The sequence below is a fragment of the Gymnoscopelus braueri genome (genome assembly GCF_963280865.1).
Source record: "Gymnoscopelus braueri genome assembly, chromosome: 13".
NCBI classification, from domain to species: domain Eukaryota; kingdom Metazoa; phylum Chordata; class Actinopteri; order Myctophiformes; family Myctophidae; genus Gymnoscopelus; species Gymnoscopelus braueri.
The window spans coordinates 37,324,310-37,342,472 of record NC_137615.1 but is presented as its reverse complement, the minus strand read 5'-3'; the positions used below and the strand labels follow the sequence as shown (position 1 = coordinate 37,342,472).

Here is an 18,163-nt window from a genome sequence, read left to right as displayed (position 1 = left end):
GTGTGTCTGTAATTCAGGGTGTGCAAAGTCATTATATCATCTTCTCAGAAAGAAAGGCCCCCATTCAGTCACACCGTGTTAACATGCTGGTATGTTAACGCATTCACCGGTTTTAATTTGCCTTTGTGAATTCATGTGTGTGGGCCACATATTGCAACCAGCCTCTCTCTCTCTGTGTGTGTGTGTGTGTGTGTGTGTGTGTGTGTGTGTGTGTGTGTGTGTGTGTGTGTGTGTGTGTGTGTGTGTGTGTGTGTGTGTGTGTGTGTGTGTGTGTGTGTGTGTGTGTGTGTGTGTGCGTGCGTGCGTGCGTGCGTGCGTGCGTGCGTGCGTGCGTGCTCGCTCGCACACACATAGTACATGCACTCATGCACACATATGTAGGTATTTGTCAGCTCTGATGGTAAACATGTTGTTTTCCATGCTTCCATTAGATCCACTGACAGTCCAACTCTGCTGTCGTCTGAAAGAAATAAAAACACACACACACACACACACACACACACACACACACACACACACACACACACACACACACACACACACACACACACACACACACACACACACACACACACACACACACACACACACACACACACACACACACACACACACACACGCGCGCAAACACAAACACACAAACTTGACTGTGAGCCCAGTGACTATCAGTAAAAACACGTTGTAGTGTGTGTCAGCAACCAACCCCTACATTTCTTGTTCGACATCATTCAGCAACAATGTCCAAGACCCCCTGCCAGGACTATTTACGCAACTCCCTTCCATTTAACCACATGAACCCTAGTGTCCCTATTCTGAGGCAAACATTTGGCAAAAATAGAAGATCTACAAACTTACAACGTATTATAAAGCGTTGTGAGCTTTTACATTAGCTATTTTTGGTAGAGAGATTTGGTGTAGAAGGAAAAAGGGAGGGGGCTTAGTATAGACCCCTGGGGGACTCCGGTCAAGGAAGTATATAGGGTTTAACAGGACGACTGTTGATATGACAGTCAAATCCTAATTTAACTTGTTAGCGTAAAAATTTACTAAGATGGACCTGTAAGCTGTAAGCGTCAATGCTTACACTAAAGTTAATCAACACTGAGAATTGTGGTGTGTTGGAATCTATTTTGTGCGTCCTCGTCCTTAAATGGCAGGTCCACAACCACACAGAATAATTAGCAGCAGCTCCAGAATGCCAGATATGCAATAATGAGAGAATAGCTGAGCTTGTGAGCACCGTATTCTCCCTTCCTTCTGCCCTGCTTCCCTTTCCTCCCTCACTCCCTCCTCTCCTTTCCTTAGTAATCAGTACACAGGAAGGACTGATAAGAGGTATGTTGACTCACAAAAAGTAGGAATGTGGAGTAAAAGTGAGAGACAGAATACTGCCCTCTCCTCATGGTTTTCTATGTGTGTCTTATTTGTCTATCTGTCCACTAATCACAAATATAAATAATTTGATTCCACCATTTGACCTTGATTTGTAAGTCATCAGCATAATATTACATAATACAGCATGGGGGTAAAATAATATGGCATGATGTAGAGATCCAAAGTGCCTGCTGTGTCTATGCTGGGTTAGTATTTGTCTGGAACAAAGTGGAGACTTAACAAGGCTGAGGGCAGTGTGTGTTTAAAACATAAATACAGCTATGTATTTACTATAAACACAGAATACTCTAAGGCTGTGCCAGAACTGGATGTCATCTCAAAACTTAACCTCACTCTCTATCTCTCCGTCTCTCTGTGACATACACACAGACACCAACATACAAGTACACATGCACGCACAGATGTGAGTACTCACTCACAAAGGACATTTTGGCCACATGACACAGGCAAGGCCACTCAAACAACACATAGCAAACATTAAACAGTTATATAGTCCAAGTCATGGATGAAAAAGAGAGAGAGAAAGAGAGAGTCAGCAGAGGAATTCTCTTAGCTCTCTCCCTCTCTGCCCGTTTGTTCAGCAGCCACTGGCTTCCCCTGTCTTTTTTTGCCTTATATGGTAACAAGAGTGGTTGAGTGAGAGAGAGAGACAGCGGGAGCGAGGATGGAGGTGTGGTCTATTGTTTTTGGCGGAAGAGGTGTAGGGTTACAACGCTGCCTCATGAACCTTTCCCTGCCTATTGCCGTGAATGCCGTCATCCCGTCATTCACCTCATACCTCAGACTGAGTCACACAGGGGGAGAGATGAATACACACGCGCACACACACGCACACACACAAAAGAGTAGTAAGGGGGTTAGAGCTATGTCATCAGGCTTGATGTCTAGACACCGGTCACTCAGTGAGCAGATAATAGAAAGACAAAGAGTGTCAGGGAAAGAGAGCTAAAAGGGGAAATAAAGAGAGGAGGAGAAAGGATCTAAATATTACAGAGGTGCTTCCTTTGAAATTCCAGCCATTTGAACTATGCATCTAATGTGCCTTAAAAGGAATGTCTTTCATCCAGCACACAATAAGTCTGCGGGATTACATATGTAAGCCACTGGCTGGCAGAGCCCGACTCCTCCTCTGCCTTTACTCACACCTGATTATGTAATGCCAGTGGAATTCCCGCCTATTCCAAATGTGCTGGACCCCTGCCTCGGCTGGCTACTGGAGCAACTCTCCAGCATTTGTGTGTGTGTGTGTGTGTGTGTGTGTGTGTGTGTGTGTGTCTGTGTGTGTATCCCGGGGGCATTTTTCATTTGGCGATGAGCTAATCAGAGCCAGGGTTGCTGAAACTGTAGATGGAACATGTCTAACATTGCGCTTAATAAGCAGTCTAGAGGCCCTTTGCCATGATGGTGTCGGCTGTGGGTTCTGTAATAACATGATGTGATTCAGGAAGGCAGGCAGGGCTGGGGGAACCTTCCTCCTGCCGGTCGAAATCATGAGAGAAGAATGGATGATGGGAGTGATGACTGAGAAGTAGCAGGTTAGAGAGTGCAGCAGGTGGTTGATCTCCTGTCCTAATCCCATTTGGTGTACTAATTGGAAAAGAGGAACCACTTTATTGTCAAGTAACACATTTAAAACAGTCTTTTTTGCATATCATGCCTAGACACTTATAAACAGTACACCTTTCCATTACATCTGAGAGGTCAGAACACTGAAGCATTTTGGCAGTTCAGTGCCTTGCTCAAGGGCACTTTAACAGAGCTGGTGGTCTCAGCAGATGTAGTATTATCACAGCAACCCACCAGTCACCAATGGAATACACCCTCCTGTCAGTACCGGGGATCAGAACCAGCAATGTTCTACATCAAAGGCAACCTGCTACCAACTTAACCACTTTCAACCCGGAGTCACCATTTTGGGAAGTATAGGCTATTTTCACTATTGGTTGTAAGATGAATAATATATAGGGCTTTAGTGGTTAATGGCTTATACCCACTAATTCCCAGTAGCATATATTCTGTGCCACAGAAAGTCATCATCTCTTATCTTTCAGGATGAGGATATTGTCGGAGCAGAGCACTAAATACTGGATGCCTGTGATGCTGGTGTAGCACCACTAGGAACAGTAGCCGGTTGAACAGTTAGGGTAAAAGTGCTATCTATGGGGGCGTGACCCGGTAGCTGACCGGATAGGGCGTCGACCACATAATCACAACCCCCCCCCCCCAGGTTTGAATTCAGCAAACCAGTGTTTAACATCGTCCCCCATCTCTGCCCTCACTTTCCTGTCTCTCTACTCTCCTATCTAAATAAGACAAACAGTTATTTATGAATACCATAACATCTGAAATGCATGGGCAGACGTCTTGGAGTGATTGTCAATAAGTGAGGACAAATGAGTCATATGTTGCTAAAAGCTTCCCCAGCCACTCAAATGGATACATCTACACAGCAGCAGGTCTAGGCCTTGGACTAGTGGAGGCTTGATGTTTAGAACTGAACCCTTGCCAGCATGGTCAGTGGGCAAGCTGAGGTCGATGACAGAACAGACTGAAATTAACATCTGGACTGCTGACGTGGTGAGACATGCGGTGCGGTGCAATAAGCAGGTGGTTTAACCCCTTCACCTTAGCAGGTGAAGTTGTCAAGAGTGTGAGAGTGCGATGGTTATCTGTGGCCCAGAGGGACGGGTGCTAGGCTAGGTTTCCTTTTATCAGGGACTTTGTCAAATGGGAGGGAGGTAGACACACACTGGAGGGCATGTTTGCTCAGGTGTGCTAGACAGAGAGATGGACCTAGAGATAATATGAGAGAGGGAGAGACGGTGAGCCAGATAGTTGATTTGAGGGTACGAGGGGTGGGAGGTAATTAGGTGGGAGGCGTTAAGTGGAGGGTGCTGTGTGGGCGTGTTTCACCTCCCCCTTCCACTCCGTCACTCTGATGACAGGGTTGGTGAAAGGGTGAGTAACATTCATGTTCTAACACAGAGGAGAACAGCATACATGGGAACATCATGACGGATTGCGAGTCATCCAGTGTTAAGTATTGTGTTTCACATAGAATTTACATTCGAAAGTTCGCATCAATCATGCCCCTGCCAGAAAAATGTAAAGAAAATCATTAATCCATCTTTCAGTAAGATAATTTTCCTGTGCTTTGCTTGCTCTTAAAAGCCCTGACACTAAACTAACATTGCACCCGTGCCCCATTTCTACTGTACATTCCACTATGGGCAGACGCCGGCTTCAGTACCAGAATAGCAGAGGGGAAATACTTAAATACTAGGTTCATTGCATCATTGTCATTAGAGGCAATTAACAAAGTGGTTAGGATAAAGTTATACATCTCATGTCTTTTACACACCAAACCACACTCCAAGTATAGAACATCTTTTAACTCTTTTATTTATTACTTCACTTGGTCATATTACATAGTTTATTATTCGAATAAAATCTATGTCAAACCCCATAACCATATTTCTGATTCCCACCTAACTCACATTTCAGTCAGATCCAGAAACAGATAGATGTAGATAGCTCATGCACGCTGCACACACACGCACACACAGTCACCCCACACACATACACAGACTGTGACTGACACATTCCTCTCACATTAGGCATAATGGTGTAAAATGACTGTGCGGCCTTGCAATTCTAGAGAAAGAGCACCCTCTTGTGGACAAAAGCAGGAACTGCAACATGGCAACATCACAAAGCTCATTCACCAACATCAGCTTTCCTGTTAATTCTCCCCCAACTCCATACTAATCATATATCCCTCATATTACATCATATAAAGTACAGTACAGCGGTGTTGTTGTCCACCCTAAAGATTCTATCATAGCAAACTGTAACTCACTGACTCAGCCGCTCTCGCAGGTGTGGAGCCATTACAGATGATGGAAGGGATCAAAATGTTGCCAGGTGAAAGCAACACCTGAACAAAAAGGGGAATGGAGTCCCACAAAGGCACACACCCATCGCTAGACTACAGATAAATAGAGAGAAGGAGAGATAGAAAGGTCAGTATGAAAGAGGAACGGTACAGATCAGAAAGCAGTGAGTTCAGGGATGGGTGAGAGCGTTGTGCATCTGCAGGGATTGTGACAGGCCCGGTTTATTTTGGTTGGCTGTTTGTTTCAAAAGGTTTGGTGCTGCAGGGCAGACTTGGAAAAAATGGGGTCAAAATGGGGGTCTGAAATATTCATTGTCCAATGAGATTGCCCACAAACGAGTCCAGCTGGTCATCATCTTTGAGCCCCACAAACTGGTTGATGACTTCACCTCCTCGCATGGCGATTACTGTGGGAACTGCAGACACCTGGAGAGAGAGGCAGGTTGGCTTTAAAGGAGTAAGAAACTCTAAGACGTGCTCTTTGATTTTTTATAAAACCCACAGACAGACTTAAAGCTGCACTTTCCTCTTCTACCTCGGATTTGAACCCGATTTAACATTGAGCTAATAGAGCCTCGTGTCAGATCCTGTGTCTAGGTGAGACATGACCTTTGACACGATCTAAATGTCTCAATAGAAGAGCAGGGAGACAAAATACAACCATCCCAAGTTATATTGTATTAACATACAAAACTACATTTTATTAATTTAAAAAAAAGTTAAATAGTGCCGCTTTAACCGCTTTCAAAGTGGCGTCTCTATTTTGGGCATGTCATTTTTTGAATTGTCAGAAATATCCAAAACAGCAGATATTTGGCTATTTTCACTACTTCACGACACTATCACGAAGTAAATCATTAATACTGGTTACGAAGTATAAAATAGTGCATTCATTCATGACAAAATAAATGTGAGTGTGTGTGTATATATACATTTATTACACAGCTTGGTTGAATGCTTGATTCCAATTGGTCAATCGCTGAATTCAGCGGTGTGTTATTTCTGGATAATGACCGATGAGTTCAATAACAGACCGCTCTCTAAAAAAAAAAAAAAGAGCACCTGCTCATATCAACCTGCGGTGCTTAATTTTATGCTGTATCCAACATGACAGCCATGTAAACAAACACACCATGTCATTTACAACTAAACGCTGCTCTCAAGAATGTTTTTGAAAACATTTGAACCGAGAAATAGACAATGCAGTAACCAAAAATGTATTCTATTTGATCAACTACACTTCCTTGTTTTCCGAGGTGACCGTGTCCGCCCAGCGCAACACTTATGGAATACTTTCATAAGTCCGTAATCAAGGAAATACTTAGTTTTGTTGTTACTTTTGGGTCAATTTATTAATTAATTTATTAAGTAGACGTGTAATAAGCAGGATACTTGACGGGTAGCTGGTCATTATTGAAAAATAAATCCCTTCAGGGGGATTATGCACCTCCGCGGGATTGCATTTTTTATCTAGTGGGGTAAGAAGAGAGGAAATTAAACTGGGGGTTTCAAAACTATTTAATTAGATGAGATTGTTTTGAAAGCTGCTCCAAGGAACCAAAATAATTAACTAAAAATAAGTTTTAAAAAAGTAAGTAAAAGTATATAGTGCTAAAGGGACTTTGTCTTTTTGTAGGCCAGGCTGTGGACAGTTCAGAAACCTGCCAACATTATCGGTGGGGATTCCAAGCGAATGGAAACTACAGTAAACTTCCTAGAAAGTTAGCATGCTGAAAATAGAAGCCATTGGTAAATGGTAAAATGGTAAATGGTGCATTTATATAGCGCTTTTATCCAAAGTGCTTTACATAGATTGTGCATTACATTCACCCATTCACACACATATTCATACACCGATGGCAGAGGAAACCATGCAAGGCACCAACCTGCTCATCGGGAGCAATTAGGGGTTCAGCGTCTTGCTCAAGGACACTTCGACACTAACTCTGGGGGAGCCCGGGACCATTGCATCAATAAGTAAGTACGTCGGAGAGGCTTATTGTCGGTATCAGCCAGAGTGCGGGAGTCTATCCCCGTTTCGCAGTGCGCTAAGACTCCTGGGAGATGGATTGCTGAGGTGGAGCGCAACACCTACCATCAGCTCCCAGTACTTACTGTACCACATGACTTGCCACACCCAAGCTGTGCATCTTTGGATATATGATAATTACACCATGCAGATATATTTTTGTTCACATCTTCGTTACTTAAGATTTGTTTTGCTTGACCACAAATATTAAGAATGTTATTTAGATAGCATGTTTTACTTTTTTTTCTTTTTTTTTTTACAGATTCTGATATAATGTATGGTATAAGACAGAAATAGAACCGTCCCATAGTGAGCAATGAGTATTAGTGAGGAACCATATATGGAAAAAAGGCAAAATGTTCCTTAAAGAAAATAAACGAAATAAATTAATAACTCACTTCCATGTTTTAGAACTACAAACTGTCAAGGTTTTAGGACTACAAACTGTCCAGGTTTTAGGACTACAAACAGTAACACTCAATTAGTCAACAAGTTCTTACCCCATATTCGATAGCCAAGTCTGTGTGATCATCTATGTCAACTTTTGCCATGGCGATGCGGCCTTTCTGTTTTGCAACAGCCTTCTCTAACCTCGGCCCAAGGATCTTACAGGGACCACACCACCTAGCAAAACATCAATAGTACATTATTCCAAGTTAGCAATGAGAATTCAGTTTTAAATGCTAGGTAATTATTATATATTTTTTAATGTTTACAACATCCTAAAACCTATTCACTTCTAAATGAATTTACAACAGTCAAATAAACACCAACTAGGAATATGGACCAACACATTTAGAACAAGGCTTCAATGCATTGAATTAAATTCTGTGATACGGTGCAGACAAATCCACAGATAATAAGCCAGACTCGCTTCGACTACACAACGGCTGCTAATTAACTTGTGGTTGGATACCAGCTGACTTTTATAATGTGTGTCATTTGTAACGCCAGTATGTCTGCTCTCTACATGCCTGAAAGTCCAGTCTCAGTCAAATGGAGCCTCCCAGAGGAATTCTATCAATCACTGTGAGATAATTGAAGATGAAAAGTGGTCAAATGTTTTCATTCCTTTAAATCTCTCATAACATCTAGCTAAAATAGTTTTGCTTAATATCAGAATCAATGTTTTTCTGAGGACTACATAAACATGCGGCCTAGTTAAGGAGTTCATCAACATGCTATGCAATGCATGCTATGCAAAGCCATTTTGGCAGCACATCTTATAAGAATAACTTACTCATTCTCTCAGCTTCACAGATACGGAAGTTTTCTTTCCGATTGTTATGTAGCTGCAGCACAGACACTGTGTTGTCTCACATTGAGCTCATCTGAATTTCTGGGTACATACTAAGTAATGTGATTCAAGTTCAACTGAAGCCCAACTGATTGAAAACAATGCTGGTTTACACAGGACTAAAATAGCTGTGCCACAAATGCAGCAACCATTTTGTGATTGGAGAGAAGAGACAACAGCCTACAGGTTGTCACACAAAATAATTTGTGTGTGTATATGACTGCGGTTGTGCTCCGCAGCTGCTACACTTGCAATGTCACTTACTGTATGTACACTGACATATCTGCACAAGAGACTATATGCACTAAGGACTGTTTCTATAGTACTGACTGATTTTGTAGTTTGTTTTCCAGCTCATAAACGATCATAAAGCACCTGAGATTTGAGTCTCTTTTAATTCCAATAGTTCAGACCGACAACGCCTCACCACCAAAGCCACACCTCTTCTGGGGGAACAGTCTCCATTGTAAGCCTACGCCATTTGATTAAATTAGCTTATATACATATATGTAGTATATTATGTACAGTATACAGTATGTGTATATGTACAACGCTATCCAATATTTTTCATATATATATATATATATATCTGACAAGCTGGAAATATTCTCAGCATTTCCATACTATGCTGATATTTTTTCGTTAAGTCGTTTTTAAGGAACGAGAGCTCTGCTCATTCGATTTATTGATTGATAGACAAGGACACTGCGGTAGAGATATCATGAATCAATATCCTCTCTCTTCCATCAATACAGCCGATAGAATAGAGATGTCAACAAGACGTGCATAACTCAGAAGTAATCTGATGTGACGCCATCAGGTTGGAGCAGATAAACTGTAAAAGCTCTCGTTCTTAACAACTACAAAATGCTCAGAATATCTCCAGCTTGTTGGAAATATAATATAATAATAACTAAGCTAATTTAGGTCCAAAAGCAGGCTTACAATGGAGATCATGCCCCCAAGAAGGGGTGCGGCTTTGGTGGTGACACATTTAACGGTCTCATCCACGGAGGGACCGCACCCACTTAGGAGACCATTGTGTACCATTTTTCGTACTAGTGACGAGTGTGGGATTGGCAATCTTGGCAAATTAAGAATCTGTACACCGTGATGTAAGCAGAAATGAATAATGGGTGAATTAGATTTAGGTGTGTGTGCATGTGCAAGCATTGACCAGTAGCACACCTATGGCTCTGGGCACACCGAAATCTAAGAGACCCATTATTAATTCTATTAGCTGCATTTGCATTGCTTGCTAGTCTGCCATGTTTTTAATCTGCTGTAGTTTTACCTGAATTTAAGACAAAATACAAAAATCAGCCTAGGTTTTCATGCCCATTTAACATGCTCATTTACTTTCTATTTATTTATTTAAAGCATTTTTAACCCTCATATTGTATAGGATTCTTGAAACTACAAATGATGGAAACTGCCAATGGTTCCAGTTGCACTTTTCTGCAGGGTATACCTGTCAACTCCTGCAGGCATTGAGGATTTGTTTTGGGTCAATAGAGGTCATCTAAAAGCTATATATACTGCATGTGTGTAACCGTCTCTAGAGCAATATATCCTCAGTGTCTGGTCAGTCATAGGCCCTTGTGTAACCTCAATGGTGTCAAGTAGAGTGGAAAACAAGTGGTCAGCTGTCCCAGTCCATGTCAAAGGTAATATTACCTCCTAGAACTATACATTTAAAGAGAGGCTTTTCCTGGGACAATATAATAAAATTCAGGCACGTCATTATTCTTAATTATCATCACCATGCCTTGGTAAATCAGTTGGCCACATACACACCTTGTTAAACAAAAAAAGGACATTAGAATTTACATTAAAAGGCGACATGTATTTTCTCACACCAGTGTCATTAAATGCCAATAATACCAACTCGTGCTTAATTGTTGAGTTAGTTGGCGTATATATATTTGTTTTATATCAGAGCATCCATAATTCATACCCAATGCAAATCAATTGGTTTTCACTCGTTCCTTCATTCAGCTGCTCCCCGAGATACTCACTGGGCGTGGAAGTCGATTAACACAGGTAGATCACTGTTGATGACCCTCTCTGTGAAATCCTCGTGGTCTTGGATGTTGAAAGAGACCTCACGACGGAAGGTGTGGGGGAGGGAGCGAGGTAGCGAGCGAGACAGGAAGTTGAGACGGGGTGTAGCTGACTGCGGCGACGTGGAGAAGGACGACGTTGAGTTTGTAGAGGACAGGACTGGGAGACAGCGGACGTCTTTCACAGTGAAGGTCCAAACTCTACGGACAAGCAGCCTGTGAGCCATCTGAAGAGGAAGATGGGATAGGAGAACAAAGCAAAGAAGAACAGAGCACGTGTATGGGTTCTTTATTCAGCTGTGGTTTCAGAAGAGTTTTAGGGTTGCATGTTTGATTAAAATGATACTGAAATCAGGTTGTTATTAACCATTGTCGACCTGGCGTCCATATTTTGGGTATGTCATTATAGGCGAAAATTGTCAAAAACGTACACACTCACGTGTCGCAATGTGATGCATTGTGAGCTTGTAGATCAGCTAAGTTGTTAATCATGATAACTTTTGGTTTCACATTCTTAATACCTTTTTGTTGCGCTTATAGTTTGTACAATGTTCCGATTATTGTGTAATGGCTGGATATGAGGGAAGGGTTACAGTGCAACAGCTGATAAAATAAGATGAATAACCAAGTTTCACGATTATTTAACTGACAAACCTAGTTAATTACAGTTCATTATCTGTACATATATTCCTACCGCATGCACATACCTATTACTGGTAATAGATTGTACATACTGTGCATAACTACTATATGCCCTTTTACAATGACAGATTGCACATTATTTTTATATGTGTCCTGTTGGGCCTAGTGTAGACGGCCGTGTCAGTCCCTTTAGGTCTTTTTTTATATAGCGTTTTTGTTGGCGATTAATACAAATGTCACCTTCACCGCCATGTCCACCTATTGGCGGCCTATCCACTTTGCTCACCTGACCAGTTCAGGGGGCAGAAGACCAGGTCAGGTGGTGTTTTATACTGGCTTTTATAATATTTTAGTGTTGATAGAATTACTAGTACTACTTATCTGTGCTTGTTCTATACCCTTCCCTGTATCTTTGTTTCATACTTACTGCAGTGCCGCTATGGTGACTGAATTTCCCTCTGGATTAATAAATGTCTATAGAACTCATAGTTTACATTACTTTCAATTAATTGTGCAGCCCTAGGAAAGTTGTTGAACTGGGACAAGGCCATAAAGGCACTGTAGTGGCTGGCTGAACTTGAGGACAGGACAGTTATGTAAGGCAAGCCTGGTTATCACCTTTATGTAAAATGGGGTGTACAAAATGGAGTGTACAATGGGTGAATGTAGAACTTTTAAATCTGGATCTAGGCTACATTCTCCCATGATTGCACTGGTAGATAATGTAGGAAAAGTTTATAAGACAGCTTCATCTGTACTAACAACGATTTGATATATATACATGTCGGCCATTTGAAAATAGCAGATCTACAAGCTCACAAGCCTGTATATCTGGTATTTTCTAAATATTTTTATACTTTTGAAAACTTGAAATGGGACATTCTGCATAATGAGTACTTTTACTTTTAGTACTTTAAGTACATTTTGATACCAATAGTTTAGTGCTTTCACGCCAGTAAATTCTACATTGCACTTTTGATACTTTTACTTAAGTACTTTTTCCACCACTGCACACACCTGAACTTCTGCTGCTACGTTGTTTTGATAAATGACGTCAGAGGTGTTTCACAACAACCCCCTAAAGTTAGCAGGCATTAAAAAGGCTATAAAACGTATACTTTGTCGCTCGATAAAATGACGTGCATTCAACTAAAGAGACATAAATGTCGCCGCGGCACACTCGTACGGCGAAATGTAAATTAAGCTTCTTTTTCCTGGAATAACCTCCGTGTGACTTTGTCCCCTTCATCTCCTTATCTTCTCCTCTTCCTCCTCCTGGTGTTTTATAAACACACATTATCCAAACAGATCGTAGCTACACGCAAAAGTAGTACACACCTTACCCCCCACATACACACATAACACAAATGTAGTACTGGTGTTAAAAAAGCAAACATTTACCGTGCTGTGTGTTTTCGCCCGTTCCTCCTGTCCGCCCCCGGACCAGACTCACTGTATAATAACATGTATTTTGAATCCCATTGTCAGGAGGAACAGGCGGTCTAATCTAATTAGCTGTGTGAATTACATACTTACATACAGGCTAAAAGGCCTGTGTTCAAAATGTTACTTACATAAGTATTGGCATCGAAATATACTTTAAAGTACCAAAAGTAAAAGTGATAAAATGCTCGAAAATAGCAGATCTACAAGCTCACAGCCCGATGCATGGGTTGTGAGCTTGCCTTGTAGATCTGCTATTTTCAAATAGCCACGGTATAAAATAGGGCTAAAGTGGTTAATGTATGTTGTACAATATAGTTATGTTTATCTGCAAAGTAACTAGTAACTAAAGTTTTGAAACAATTGGAGTAAAAGTACAATATTTGCCTCTGAGATGTAGTGTAGTAGAAGTAAAAGTACAATATTTGCCTGAGAGATGTAGTGGAGTAGTGTCCCTTGGGCAAAAAAAAACCCCAAAACCTTTTACGCATTTGTCAAAAAATAAATAGTGAAAATAGCAGATCTACAATTAAGCTCATGTTGTGAGCTTGTAGATCTGTTTTTAATAAATAAATAATATATTAAACATAAGGCAGCTATATTGTACATCTTGTCCAATTAAGATATATAACTAAATTAATCCGAAAAAAGAATAAGAGCAAATAAAAAGCAGTGAATTTTTGTTACAGTGTAGTTGTAGAATTAAGTAAAGAGTATTAGTGGTTGCCTAACAACCAACTAGCGAATCACAGGGCGAGCTTTTCTCCGGGCAATGGGATCTATTCACTAAAAACACTTCCGCCAAAGCACTTCGTCACTTCCGTTCGGCATTGCAGATAAAAGGGACCGCGCAGACTTTCACACGCCTCCTGAGCGCCTGTGTTTAGTGACTACCGGCACACTGTGGCCACATTTGGAAGTGAGTGTTTTGATTGATTGATGTAGGCTACTTTTATTTAGTAAGACATGAGAATCACAGTACATGGAAGTACAAATTCACAATACAAGGTCTACTGAACTGGAAGACTCATTAAGCACTTGACTTGTTAAGATGAGAACCCCATGCACACAAATCATGATGACATAAGAGACAGACAGATATACACACTAGAATGTCATACAATCAGCTTTCAGGTTACTGGTATGAAGAGAGAAAAAAATATATACAAAAGAAGAAAATGAAAGAGGGTGGGAGGGTGGGGGGGGGGGGGGGGGGGGGGTAGGTTAAGACTTAGACAGGGGCCATTTTCGAATTGCAGCCTCCTGAAGGTGTATCTTTAGGGCAGTTTTGAAAGTGAGTAGGGTTTTACACTCCTTTACTCCTTTTGATAGGGCATTCCACATTTTTGATGAATAGCATGAGAACGAGTTCATTCCCTTAGTCGAGCCAAATCTGGGTTGAACATGATTTGTGGAGCTGCCTCTGGTGTTATGTAGTAGACTATTACATGTCCATTTTGATGTTGTTTTATATTGGTCTATTGAAAAACGACATGCTATGTATGATAGATGCGTTATAAAAAAAAGTGCATTAATATTACGATATGATTGCACCGTTTATTTTGATGAGGGGACATTTATGTTCCCATCATTTCATTAAGTTTATCCATCATATTGTCTGAAAGGCTTAGTCAGCTGTTCTAAAATACTGTAGTGCCTTACCTAGATAATGTCATAAAAATAAAATACTCACATCGTGATCGTACTTGTAGTTATGCTCAGGTTCAGGGGTAAATGAGAAATGCAGTCTTTCTAGAGTGCCATTCATTCATAATTGATGGAGTTAAAACACAGGGGTAAGGCACTGTCCATGGGCTACAGGATGAAAGAGAGTGGAACAGAGGGGTGTGTGTGTGGGGGGGGGGGGGGGGGGGGTGTTTGGATTGGAGGAGAGGTGGGGGTTATCTGGAGCTCACCAATGAACTGACTCATGAACAGTGCTGTAGGCTACAGAGATGAACAGCCAGTGAGAAAGGTGTTGTGAAGGGGCATTGTTCAAGTGGCTGTACTGAAAACAGGGTAGTGAGCATGAGAGCAGTGTGACTCATATCCAGTATGGTATGATACAGAGAGGAGCACAAGAGAAAACACAGCATCTTTGTGAGTTTTTCATTTTTCGTTGATTCTATACCTCCTGTATGTTTCAAATTATTTTATATAATTAATTAGTGTTAGTATATATTCTATTGGTACGTTTTTGTAAGACTGAAGAGGAATATAAGGTATTGTTGGTTGGCTGATAACACTGCCATATTTCTGGGTGAGTGGATGGATGACAGACAGACAGACAGACAGACAGACAGACAGACAGACAGACAGACAGACAGACAGACAGACAGACAGACAGACAGACAGACAGACAGACAGACAGACAGACAGACAGACAGACAGACAGACAGACAGACAGACAGACAGACCATCATCATTTTCCTATCTTTTCTATGATTTCACCTTTGTCTCCGGAGGAAGAAAAAGAAGGATGTATCATAGCGATGCTAGAAAGAAAGGAACACCTTCTTGATAGTGTCTACATTCATCCCATCAATCAATGTCAACATTGTTTCTATTCCACCTCAGATCTTCGTTGACGTTGAACTATTCGTGGTACTTGTGCACACATCCTAGCCAGCACCACCACCGCATGAACAGCAGAATGGGCCTCACCATTGCCCTAAATGGCGTGTCCGGACTGGGACGACATTGAAGAACTTTCCGCCAACGTCATAGAACAAGGTGTTAAGATGGACAACGATGCCAGGAGGAAAGTCGGACAGTCCAGAACCTCCATCACCCTGCGACCCCCGCCGCTGTTCCGCAGCATCGGACCGAAGGGCCTTTCGGACAGTCTGCCCCCCCACCGTCGCCTCCGCTCAATGTTCCACAGGCACGCGGCAGTGCTGCCCACAAGCATGCACCCATCCACAGCTTTGGCCTCCACGCTCACCTTTGAGGACATATTGGCAACAAGCAGCCTCTGTGGTGCACAGCCACGGCCTCAGGCCCGCGGCGATGTGGTCTCAGAACAAATTCGCAGCAGCACAGCCTTAAAATCACAGCAAACTCAACCTGAGGTAGACTCCGATTCACATGGGCGTGAGGCGTCGAAGGCAGGGGCTCTTACAAGTATGTCATCTTTAGCAACTGTAACACAGAGCAGACAGAAACATAGACCGCCCTCTCTCCCTCCCTCTCAACCTTCATGGGTCATTGGTGAAAACAGGGGGAGATGGGTGAGAGTGGTGTCTCCACTTCAGACAGGAGAGGATGCCAGGGCAAACTCATTGGCCGTCAAGGAGAAGCAGCAGGAAAGGGGGAAGAGGAGGAGGAGGGGAAGAACTGTAGGCCCTAAGGGAAACATCTCTGATACATTATCCCTCATTTCTGAGAGCCACAGAGACGATGACGCTCTCTGTGAATGGTTGCAGAGTCTGGGCATGGCAGAGAGAGAGAAGGACCCCATGTCTACAAACAAGCGCAACCAGCAGCAGCTATTTGCGTCCAGTGGCGGCCGACCGGCAGGCCACAGAGAGGGTTATTCAGACACAGCAGCCAACCACAGGAGAGACAGACGCCCCCATTTCCTACCTCCTATCTGTCAGTCTGACTCCCTTCTCTGTGTGCCCCTCTTGCTGCCTGAAAACTCCCCACCACCCTCACCCTGCGCCTCCCCGAACACCCCCTTCCAACCCCTGCCTGTACCGCTCCTCTGCCCTCTCCCCTTGAGGAGGAAGTGAGATAATGAGGTAGACGAGGACATGGAGTCTCCGTAGATCTGTTGACCCTCAGGTCTCAAGTCCGTGGCCACGTACTGGTCAGCATTTTAGATTCAGATCTTGTTATGTGGGGAATATCCTCCCAGTTTGTAGTGCTGAATAATGTTGTTGTTCAGAATGTTCAGAACTTGAGCAAGCAATGTGGATAATCAAACATCAAAGTAAGTCATTTTAACTTAATTAATCTGCGTTCCCCAAGGGTCTATATTAGGTCCCCTACTTTTTCCCTCCTATACCAAATCTTTTTGGTTCCTGATGTCCGTATTTCCCCAGCAGAGGGCACTCTCCCTTGAGGCGAGTGGAGGTGAGAGGGGGTAGCATAGTTGTTTATGAGGTTGTGGCGGTTGGGGTCCGAACAGAGCCGTGCACTGTGTCCCTGCTAAGGTGGGATCTGCGTGTCAGGCCAAGAACACACGCGCCTTAGTCCTGGTCAGTGCTCGCCTCGCGCAGCCCCCTCCTGCACATGTTTACCCTCAAATGCAGCCCAAACTGTTTGTGAGTGAGACTCTTTTTTCTTTTCTTTTTTTCAAGTCAGCCTGAACCTCCCCCCGCCACCCCTGTTCCCACCAAATAAACATTGCACCGGAAATTGCAGGGATATCTGGGATTTTTGAGGGGTCCCAACGGACGAGGGGGCGAGGGATGGAACAAGGCCGCTCTCTGTGACACCTCTGAGGTGAGGGGAGGGGTGAGCAGAGGGGTGAGGAGAGAGAGAGAGAGAGAGGCCGAGACCAAGAGAGAAAGAGAGAGATACCCGGAGGGGAGGGTGTGACCTAGCCCTGGGTGGCTGGTAGGATGGGCAACATCAGTTAAGATATAGCACCGTTGACAAGGAGGTGACCCAGATTCCTTTGACCTGGACCAGTCAGAGGCTGAGGTGGGCACTAAGCCTGTCTCGTCAGTGAATGACCTGACCCCTGGTAAAGGGCGAGGGGAAATGACACTCTCTGACGCAGGTCTCCCCGGGTATTGCGTCTTGTCACACATAATATAACGCCTTGTGAGGATTGCCGTTACGGAAAGGGGGAGTATTTTCTAGTCCCCTGCGGAGGGGAAATTAATTTTACAGCTTCACCCAGCTGATGGCTGCTCAGATGAGTGCATATGGGGTGCTGTTAGGGATCGTCTTACTTGGATGAGTCAGCTGGGATGAACCGGCTATCTTCCAATTCCCAGACAGCCTCTCTATCCACTCAGCTACAACCGTTATCAGTTTTGCTGGATCACCTTATTCACCTGGGCAGGTTTTCTCTCTCTCTCCCCTTAACAACTCCTTCCTTCTCCCACTTGTGTCCTGTCCCCTGAATCCACCAGAACAGCGATGGCCTCCTTTAAGGAACACTCCGGCTCACTAATGGGACAGACAAAGCGAAATGAATGGCAGGTCTTGTGTTCTTCTGCACACACAGGGGAGAGAGACGCTCCCTCACATCTTTGTGTGTAACATTTTGTCCCAGCTTGTCCTTTACGTGGTAATAACAGCCTGGGGACATAGTATATAATAAAACGCAGAGTATAAAATACCTGCTGTCTGGTAGTATGCCAGGTGGCGGGACAGGTGGGGCAGTGCCAAGAGTTTGATTGCAGTGGATGCACTCGCAGATGACCTTGTACTTATTCCAATTA

At 43.1% G+C, this 18,163-nt stretch overlaps 1 protein-coding gene across 2 annotated transcripts in view; it reads right to left on the bottom strand.

Annotated features, from left to right (window-relative positions):
- Positions 1-4,772: 4,772 nt before the first annotated feature.
- Positions 4,773-18,163, bottom strand: part of LOC308098106 (thioredoxin, mitochondrial-like) — a 19,600-nt gene continuing 6,209 nt past the window's right edge. The window contains exons 1-4 of one of the 2 annotated variants that reach the window (XM_080446345.1): positions 12,723-12,795; positions 10,635-10,906; positions 7,820-7,943; positions 4,773-5,716 (exon numbers count right to left, since the gene is read on the bottom strand). In XM_080446345.1, coding sequence (XP_080302471.1) covers positions 5,600-5,716; positions 7,820-7,943; positions 10,635-10,906 — 513 coding nt within the window. In that variant the 5' untranslated portion in view covers positions 12,723-12,795 and the 3' untranslated portion in view covers positions 4,773-5,599. Of the gene's footprint in view, positions 5,717-7,819; positions 7,944-10,634; positions 10,907-12,722; positions 12,796-18,163 lie in introns of those variants that run through there. The other variant, XM_080446346.1, reaches the window with a different exon arrangement.